We start from the raw sequence: 10307 nt of genomic DNA on the forward strand, positions 1-10307 counted from the left end.
AGAGAGAGAGAGAGAGAGAGAGAGAGAGAGAGAGAGAGAGAGAGAGAGAGAGAGAGAGAGAGAGAGAGAGAGAGAGAGAGAGAGAGAGAGAGAGAGAGAGAAAGAGAGAGAGAGAGAGAGAGAGAGAGAGAGAGAGAGAGAGAGAGAGAGAGAGAGAGAGAGAGAGAGAGAGAGAGAGAGAGAGAGAGAGAGAGAGAGAGAGAGAGAGAGAGAGAGAGAGAGAGAGAGAGAGAGAGAGAGAGAGAGAGAGAGAGAGAGAGAGAGAGAGAGAGAGAGAGAGAGAGAGAGAGAGAGAGAGAGAGAGAGAGAGAGAGAGAGAGAGAGAGAGAGAGAGAGAGAGAGAGAGAGAGAGAGAGAGAGAGAGAGAGAGAGAGAGAGAGAGAGAGAGAGAGAGAGAGAGAGAGAGAGAGAGAGAGAGAGAGAGAGAGAGAGAGAGAGAGAGAGAGAGAGAGAGAGAGAGAGAGAGAGAGAGAGAGAGAGAGAGAGAGAGAGAGAGAGAGAGAGAGAGAGAGAGAGAGAGAGAGAGAGAGAGAGAGAGAGAGAGAGAGAGAGAGAGAGAGAGAGAGAGAGAGAGAGAGAGAGAGAGAGAGAGAGAGAGAGAGAGAGAGAGAGAGAGAGAGAGAGAGAGAGAGAGAGAGAGAGAGAGAGAGAGATAATGAGTGAGAGAGAATGAGAGACAGAGAGATAGTAAGAGAGAGAGCGAGAGATAATGAGAGAGAGGGAATGAGAGACAGAGAGAGAGTAAGAGAGAGAGTGAGAGATAATGAGAGAGATAGAGAGAAGGGAGAGAATGAGAGAGAGAGAGCGGGAGAGAGAGAGAATGAGGGAGAGAGCACCATAATCCCTCTTAAAAGACTCATCTACACTCTTACCCTTCAGTCCTCGTCATCCAAGCTACTCGTCACATTCCCATCACCATGATGGTCTTCCCAGAAGACGATTTTCAATGCTTGTGCATTGATTTCTCTCATGTTTTCTACAATATCCCTTGCGTGGTTCCCCCCTATCCTTCTTCCTCATTTCTTGCGAACCTTAAGTATTGTATTACATCCTACCGTTAATACTTTAACGCTCACAGTTATCAAAATTAATGAAATTTGACCAATAACTGCAGTTAATCAACTCCTCCGGTTAGATCTAACGATTCACGTCATCATGAAACACCAAACCGCGTTGCCCTTTCAATACGTCCTCATGAAATTCAAACTCTCTCTTTCTTGACCAGTTGGCCACCAGATAAAATGCTCGGACATCCGAGTTCCCCTTTGATGTGTCACGGGCCAGGCTCATTTGAGTTGGAAATATAACTCTGTCTGGCTGTCTCTCTCTCTATCTGGCTCTCTTTCTCTCTCGCAGTCTCTCCCTCCCTCCCTCCCTCTTTTCCTCGCTCCCCCCTCTCTCTCTCACTCCCTCGCTCTCTCTTTCTCTCTTCCCTCCCTCTCTCTCTATCTCACGCATGCGATCTATTAGTTTGACTGGCCGCGGCATCGCGATTGAGTAAAGACCACGGCGTTCCATCACTGGTACTAATGGTGGCCAATGGACAATTTGAATTGAATGATAGATGACAACTCTCATAGATATCTGAGTCAAATTTCTGCAGATTAGCAACCAGCATTTCGACTAGCCAAGTTTTGACCAGAACGCGTAAAAGTTAATGAGAGAGTAGCTTAATGGGCACGTGAGAGGCCTGGCCACGCGGACACCTTCAACGGCGAAAATCTAATAGATTCGGTTCTTTACCCTGCGGTCCCAAGCATGAAAGTTCTCTTTGTCGCGGAGGTACAGTCCCCTTCGCCGCTGTACGTAGATTGAAATAACAAACAATAGCTCAACTATTAATTACTGAGTTGTGAAATGAAGGGAACTCAAATAAAGTGTTTTTCAAAGCTTCTTCGTGGAAGAAGAAAAAAATTCGTTCCTTACAATAATCAGAAAACCCACTATCACTTACATCAGTTACTGACTTGTTCAATCTTTTATGATTCAGCTATGATAAAGCTGTAAAGATCAAATAGAACAAAAAAAACTCACATAAACGTAAAAAAGGTAGTCAATTCACTGGAATGAGCATACAGCAGTAGTTGAATAGATTCCAAATTCAGATGTATACATAGGGGAACAAAATGTAATATTCAGGAGGTGCGTTCCGGGCAAAGTAAAACCAGGCGGTCATTGGAGAAGACAGGATTTTTTCATCCTCACTCTAATTTACCGATCTTTCTCTCTCTAAACCTGAGGCTTGGAGTACAAAAGGGTGTCCAAAATGTAACTCCCGCGGGAGTCGAATAAGATATCGGTAAAATCTGTGACAGAGAAGTCAGTCTCTCTCCCAGTTCCTATATGGGGGTTCCTTTCGTTAGTGCTGCAGCTTGCCATGGCCCCTCGCGAATCGTCGTCCTTGCTAGCGCCAATGTTCACGGAGAACGCCCCAGCGTCGTTAATGATGGGACACGACGTGGGTGAAGTCCCGCAGCTGTGATCGCCGTAGTAGGTAACGTCGTACGTGTACGGGTCGTCGTCAAGCCTCTGCACCTGCTTCTTCGCCTCGCACCCGTAGAAGTGCTTGTGCGTGCATCTGTAGTAGCTCCTGCCATCGAAACCGTGAATTCATTAATCCTCCTCCTCATCTCTACTAATCGAACGCCTCACAATCGCCAAGTTATAAATTGTGTTTAGGTTTGTGCTGTCACCTGGGGAATCGTGACTGGAGAATGTTCTTTTGTCCATACTTTCGCCAAGTGTACCCATCGTCCGGCATCGCGTCTAAATTCCCGGAAAGCGCCGGAACCTTCAGCGTCCATGTCCGCCTGCCTTCTTTCCTGCATCCATAATTGCAGGGAATTGATCTTCATCATTTGAACAGTTCTATCATAGAATAAGATATAAAAAGTTAGAATTAACAAGCCACGTCGCAGCGTCTTTGCCATAAGCTACGTCTTTTAAGAACGACCTCCTCCTAGTTGGTCTCTGAGGAAACGAGACGGCAAGGTTGGCTGCCTCAAATGCTAACATAATATCAGAGCCAATGTTGCAGTTTCAAATCCCAAAAACAGCATTAATAAACAGGATGTTGTGTGGAACTATCTAAGTTTACATCCTGCCTAAAATAGCTTGCTAACTAGAACCTATAGCTTTTAGCACAATGGTTGACCCAAGAACCTTAACACAAACTTTCTCCTCGTCCGTCTCTGAGGAGACTGGATAGCAAAGCTGGCTGGCTCAAAATCACACTTAGTAAGAGAGCCAAGGTTGCAGGTTAAAATCCCGGAAACAAAGAGCAAGCTGCAATTAGCAGGATGTTGTATGGGAATATTGAAGTCAACATCCTGCCTTAAGTAGCAAGCTAACCATAAAGAATAGCTTTTAGCAAAGTGGTCGGGTCTCGAATCTTAACATCTACCTTCTCCTCATTGGTCTCCTCGAAGGCGAGAGGGCATGGCTGGAGGGCGATAAACGATTATTCTCAACTGGAGTCCTCTGAGTATCTGCTACCATCATCCGCAGTACGATCTCGGGATGATCCACAGTGCCTTTGTTCGCCGCCATGGGCTCGCTTCCAAACGAGTCTTCCTCCGATAGACGACTCGAGCCAGGTGCCTGTGCCCAAGAGATTCGCTCAGCTGCGTTGTTGAAGTCTGAGGCGATCGCCTTACAAGCCGCCAAGACCAGATGTTGCTGGCCTACCATAGTAGAAAGATGGTTTTCAAGGTACTTAGCCTTCTCACATCCGCTTGCAATAAGGGCAAGGATTTCTTCCATGCGCCGCGCTCATGCAGAATGGACCCTTGTTGCAGCGTTTAGGCATGGAAAGGAGAAATGAGAATAGACGAGTCAGTGATATGTATAAATGGAGCTTGATGGTGTCCTCGGCTACTTTGTAGCTTCTCCTGACGTTGAAACTTAACCGTGGAGATCACTTGCTGCAAAGGAGTATAATTTGGAGAAAGACTTCTCCAACCGGTGACTTTCTCCGGCTAATTGACACGAGACAAGATCGCCTTCTGGCCCAGCTTGGTCATCGAACGTAGGTCCGGCGGGTCAAATTTATTGGCCGGCCAGATTGGGGCAGGATTGAATGGTTAATGTGGCGTGGAGTGAACGTCACATTGGAAGACACGATGCGCTAAAATTGTCAACGATTGCACTGGAAAAATAAACTTTGGAAAAAGACAGCAGCGCCAGAAAGTCGAACGCTTGCATGTCTTTATCTTGACTCGCATTCCACTTCTACATTAGTTGACGGTTAGGGTTTGTCATTGAAATTACACGTATTAGCACGTCGGGTCTCCACCGTTCCTTTGTCGACCTTACTGTGTATGGAACAAAAAGAAAAAAACTCCGCGGGAGCACTGGCTGAACAGCTAAAATACCTTGGAACTTGGTAATATTAGTGGTGTAATAAGTATATCATGATCCAAAATATCGTGATTCATTTATCGTGTTGCGGGAAAGTGATCTTGATAATGGTGATTTCTCTTGCAATTTGAAAAATCAGTTTCATCTTCATTGTGTTTCTACTTTTTTTTGGTTCGAACTTTGGACTCTTCCAGGGTGGTGATGGTTTTGCCTCGGAAATATGTACATATTAATTTCGTCTTCTAATATTAGCTAGATGGTTTCTACTTAAAACAACTGATGGAGAGATAAATCCAAGAACTTGTTACTTTTACCTATCAAATGATCGACAATATACAAGGCAAATTCAACAGCGAGATGTATCCAAGATGTACCAAGCGCAGTATGTATTAAATGGATACCTGGACGTGGATCTATTGGGTGCACTAAAGTCTCACTCTTTACATACAAGTCTTCTTGAAATATGAGTTATGCTTAAACTTGTGCATCTTTATATGGATAATCACGAAAACATAGATAAAAGCTTTGTTATCTAGATAAGAACAATATGATAAATTTCATTGCAGCTAGAGATATATGGGTTTATCAAATCACTAAATATTTTTACATTTAAGTACAATTTCTCAAGAAATTGACATCAATAAAAAACGGTTAATGGATTATTTTGTTGAAAAAAAGATTCTAATTTTTTCAAATAAAAATTGATGCATAATGACTAGGACAGAAACCAAACTTGATGACTAAATACAACCTAGCCTTGAATAAATCAAGAAATGAATGTACACAATCTATGTGAACCTTTAAATCTGGAGAAAGTAATGTTGGTGTAACCCCTCTTCAAAGATAGAAGGCAATAATTATTTGTTCCAACCACAGTGATAAAATGAAGCACCAAATTCAAAATCCTTAACAGTAGACTATGGAAAGATGCAAATCTGTTCCGCAAATATATTCTACTATGTCCTATGTAAGTGACTAAACACAAGGGGGAACACTAAGCATGAATAGTAGGCCTTTGGCAACAGTATAAATAGGCGGTGCATGCCAGAAGTTGGCGTTGTGAGCATGAAAGGGTGGAGGATGGTTTTCTTTGATGGGCTGGATGCGGATCCAAATGAGTGAAGAAAGGCATGAGTGGCAGAGCATGTGTGAGAGAGATATGAGCGGCTGGTAGCCATGGATTCTTGTGGTCATGCACGAGCAATGGTCTGCACAGGGTTGGTGGTACATGAGCCACAACATATTGGATGATGGTGAAGTTCAAATCTCATTATGCAGGCAACTGCAAATGCTGAGAAGAAAATGTGTCAAAGGATTGGCAAACAAGAAGAGTAATCCCTCTCAGCAATCATGATAATGATGGTGATAATCATGGGTGGTAATGGGGACATAGAGGAAACTCTAGTGCAAATTATGAGTATAAAAATCAATTCCAAAAATGACCTAATGATGTAATCTAGCACTGGCCTATTTTTAGATTCCTCAAGGAGAGAAAACTAAATCCAAACTTTAAAATAAAATTTATAAATTAACTCACAATAAAAATTATATATGGATCCCAGATGTGGGGTTGATGATGACGGTTTTGTATGACCCATGTCATCACCTCTTGAGGTGGTATATTCTGTTAAAATGTTGGAGTTAGGATGTTTTGTGCACCAGAATTATACTAATAGTAAATGGCTATAATAGAATCAAAGTCTTTCATGATAATTATAAGTTATTATTCTTCATACTTCACTTTTGTGGTTTTCTGTTGTCCATGTATTTTGATTGGAGATAGTAAATTATAAAAAATGTCATCTCCACAAAGTAAAATAAAAAAGAGCTTTAAAAATATGAGGTGACATGAACTTGTTGGCAATGATACTATTTGATAAAGTATGTTTGAATGGATATTCTTGTACTCCTGAAAGCTAAAAATAACACATGAAATGGGTGTAAAACTGTAATGTAAGAAAAATACGTTGATTATTCCTCACATTATAATGGCTTAATCTGAGTTGCTTACTTTTTAGGAGTGATCATTCTCTCTAATCAACATATCAGGATATTGATGGCTCTAGCATATTGTTAGGGCATGCATGAACCATTAATTGTTTAAAAACTTCTCTAAATATCTTTCATCTATCATTGACCCCTGAGCCTCTAAAGTTCATCCAATCTGGCCTTGTTATCTTTTCCCCATCCATTGATCTACTATTTTTATAAAGCCTTATTACACTAGGAGAAGACATCAACTCATAGTTTAAATTTGCAATGTATAATAATTTGACTTATATTTTTATAATGTTTCACAAAAAATGGAAACAAGTGACTCCTAGTATACTGTTGGTTTCTAGATGCCATGGAAGGCATAATAGGGTTAACTGTTTTCTTTTGTAATAATAATACTTATATCTCTATAGCTAATAAATGCCTAAGATAGACATATACATAATTTTATCTAAAGAAAGGTGTACAACATAAGAAGGACGATTATGTATTTTTAATATTGCTTCAATATATTCTTAAATATTATATTGGTGATTCCGTTTTACATTACCCTAAATATCACACTGTGTTGCAATCAAGTTTTAATAAAGCCGAGAAATTAATGCAAGAAATTGGGTCAGAAAATACAATTGAAAACTTAAACATTTTTTTATTATAAGAAAACTGCACTATTTCCTCAACCACCAATGAATCTAGGAGCCATATCCTTGTTCCCTTCTTTAGGTGGTGATACCATCAAATTAGATGAATATAATTATGTTTTCATACTTATTTTTTACAACTGCTAGAACATTATATACCTAAGCCATCTAATAGACAGTATGAGGAGGCCCAATACACAAGAAGCCCATTCTAGAAGACCATTCAAACATCCTTGAAGATCTGGTCAACCAAAGGCAAGAGTTGTGGAAATAATCCAGTGTTTGAATTTTAAAGGTTTATTTTGAAATCTGAGAAGGAGGACGCGTGGGTATAGGCTGGAAATCAAGAAATCCTGGCCCACCAATCCCTTGGAATTAAATACAATGGCTGAGAGAGTTAGGGCATTTTTATTTATTCTCTTCTCCTCTCTCTTTGTATCTCATCTTGGATTTCTGCTCCCAACTTGTTATTGGAGGCATAGTGCATCAGATTTCTTTGATCCATTATTTTTGTAACTGAGTGTGGGGGAGAGAGTTCAAGGGTGATCAAGCTTCTTGGAGAAGGAGCACCACTTGGTCTTTAGGGGAAATGACAACAAGATTCATGAGATCTCCTGAATGTTTTATTTTAACTTTCTCGCTATTTTATCTAGGTAATGTTCCAAAGGATAGACTAGACTTCAAGCTTTACAATGCATCAAACAACACTGAAACATTGCTACTGTAGCAAAAGTTACAGTGTTTTCAGTTTACTACCCCGCATGTGGAGAGCCGCTGCCCACAAATTGCGGCCATAGGTTTTCTTCAACGTAAAATCTTATCTGTTGCCCTAAAAATTCTCCAAAAATATATTTTATTAATAGAATTTATCTAAAACAAAATAAATATGTATTTCATTTATTTAAAGTAGTTTTGGCTAGTTTTCATACATACACAAAATATAAAACACACGTAATAATAATTTTAAAACATGTTTCAATTGAAATTTAGTCTCTGTCATTTCCACCTTCTGTGGATTGGACCCTTACTTATCCAATTATAAGTAAGGAAATTTTTATAAATATTGTTGCATACATCAGAGCCTGAACACGACTTATTTAACCTGAATTCTTGTTTATCAATAATGCTCCTTCAACCTGAATTCTCGTTTATCAATAATGCTTCTTCAAGGCCTTATTAACACATGTATGAAATCAAAGTCAATGACAATGAAATTTTCACACCAAAATTATTAGCCATTATTTCTAATAACTATAAAGAGAAACTCATATTACTATGTACACATAGGATCTATTTCTAGTTATTCTACTTTAAAATTGATATCTTACTTTATAATTCATCAGGAGTTTTGTTATTTTTCTTAGCCATAGATGAGAACAATTCCAGTAGATAAACAATGCTAACATTTAAAAGAAAAGAGCGTGGAAAATATATATATATATATATTGGCTTTTTAAATCAATGAAATATCAGCATGTGTTCATCACAAAAATGATTGGATTTTTAAATGAATCCCAGATATAAAATCAGTCTATTTTTTGTCTGATATGTTTTTCTACTTAGTCATAGACGAGGAGAATTTAGGTGAATAGAAAATCATAAGATTCAAAATAATAGATCAGGGAATGGTAGGCCTAAAAGTTTTATATGATGGTTTTTTTTATCAATGAAAGATCAACATGTTTTCATAACAAAAATGATTCAGTCTCACAGAGACATATGATTGGAGTTTGGGATGAATCCCATATATCAGATCAAAAAATATTTTCTTGGTTTGATCTTTTAATCACATACTTAAACTTTTGCAAATCACTACCTTTTCATGCCCATTTTTATTGTTCATGGCACAACTTTGAAAATACATAAATACATCACTGTGATCCCATTTGCTATTAATTTAAGATTTATAAATATAATTTATACACTCATGAAAAAAGTGACTAAAATGATAAACTCCGAAAATGATTAAGCAAAAAATGAGAAATTACACAACCAGAGTGTTTTCCACAATAATATTTCAGGAAATAAATATTATTAATTATAATAATTAAAAAAGTATGTAACATACCTAATATGAATTAAGTTATACGCATTGATGTTGAGACTTCTACATGATTGGCCTTGTAAAGTGCTTTAAGATAAATATTGGCCAATGAAAAATGAAATACCGGTATTAGTTTTTATTAATCTCAGGACCAAAACTAATATTTAAGTCATCGATTGAACGGTTGAAAGGTACCTAGTACCTTCATCCTCAAAAGTGCCAAAAAGGCACCAATGCTTGATCTCAAATTCCAAGATTTGAACACCACCCCAAATCAGATTGGGCCACATGTACCTAAATATATAAAAGAAAAGGAATCTCAAGAGATTAAATGTTGGACATCTAGATTCTTCCTTTTATTAAATTCCATGCTGCCAAGTGTACTATAGAATTTTTAATTAGAAAGTTCATTTATTGTGAAAAAGAAGCCGTTTTGTTCTATTAGCTGCATGATTTTTGAGATTAAGTGTAATTAAAAACAAGTACAGAATAATGTGTGATAATCATTGACTTCCACAAATGATTCATGGAAATCAAAATAAATTAAGTTGTTATGCATGTGAGAGAAAATTAAATGAAATAAATTGTGTCTTAAATCATACAAATAACGATCTTGATTAATAAATATCTATCATGAATAAAAAATGTTTCTTTATTTATTTATGATGAAATAGTTCCATAAAATACCTGAACAAAGGAAAAGTCATAATATCACTCAAAATATATAATTTTCTCTAAAACTATTTAAATAAATTCAATATGATATATTATGAAGGAAAATTTTTTCATTAACTCTATGGCAGAAAATTATGTTAAATACCTTAAAATTGGGGGCAAATCAGACTTTCATTATAGAAAAATACTAATTCATTTTAGGCTTAACTTAGATACATTCATGATGATTTAAATGAATATGAAGATGCAAAATACATGATATAATTGTTAAAATACTATGTTATGTATGATTAGGAATGGGCTGCAAACATGCATGAAAAGTGCATATGAGATTGTGCACGAGAAAGCATGGCAGAAACAGATTTTACCGGAGTCAACAGTGGCCTGCGCTGAGGGTAGGCAATCATAGTTGCGGAGAGTAGGCACACAGTGCGGCATAAGAGCAATAATGGATGATGTCGTTCATAATTTTGTGTAGTCTGGAAGGGCAACATCTGCGGGTCTTCTTCATACAACCATTGGTGGATAATAGGGGGGAGTAATTTGATGTGGAAACTTCATGAATCTTTTGGATAGTTTGTAAGAAATATACT

General features: G+C 38.0%; 1 protein-coding gene across 1 annotated transcript; it reads right to left on the reverse strand.

Annotated features, from left to right (window-relative positions):
* Positions 1 to 2057: 2057 nt before the first annotated feature.
* LOC144707416 (disease resistance protein RRS1-like) lies at positions 2058 to 3986 on the reverse strand. The gene is made up of 3 exons (XM_078580518.1): positions 3404 to 3986; positions 2694 to 2822; positions 2058 to 2590 (listed from the first exon to the last, which is right to left on the reverse strand). Exons 1-3 carry the CDS (start codon positions 3760 to 3762, stop codon positions 2230 to 2232), a joined length of 849 nt encoding a protein of 282 aa, XP_078436644.1. The 5' UTR covers positions 3763 to 3986; the 3' UTR covers positions 2058 to 2229.
* Positions 3987 to 10307: the final 6321 nt, after the last annotated feature.

Source organism: Wolffia australiana, chromosome 1 (genome assembly GCF_029677425.1).
Source record: "Wolffia australiana isolate 7733 chromosome 1, ASM2967742v1".
NCBI lineage: Eukaryota > Viridiplantae > Streptophyta > Magnoliopsida > Alismatales > Araceae > Wolffia > Wolffia australiana.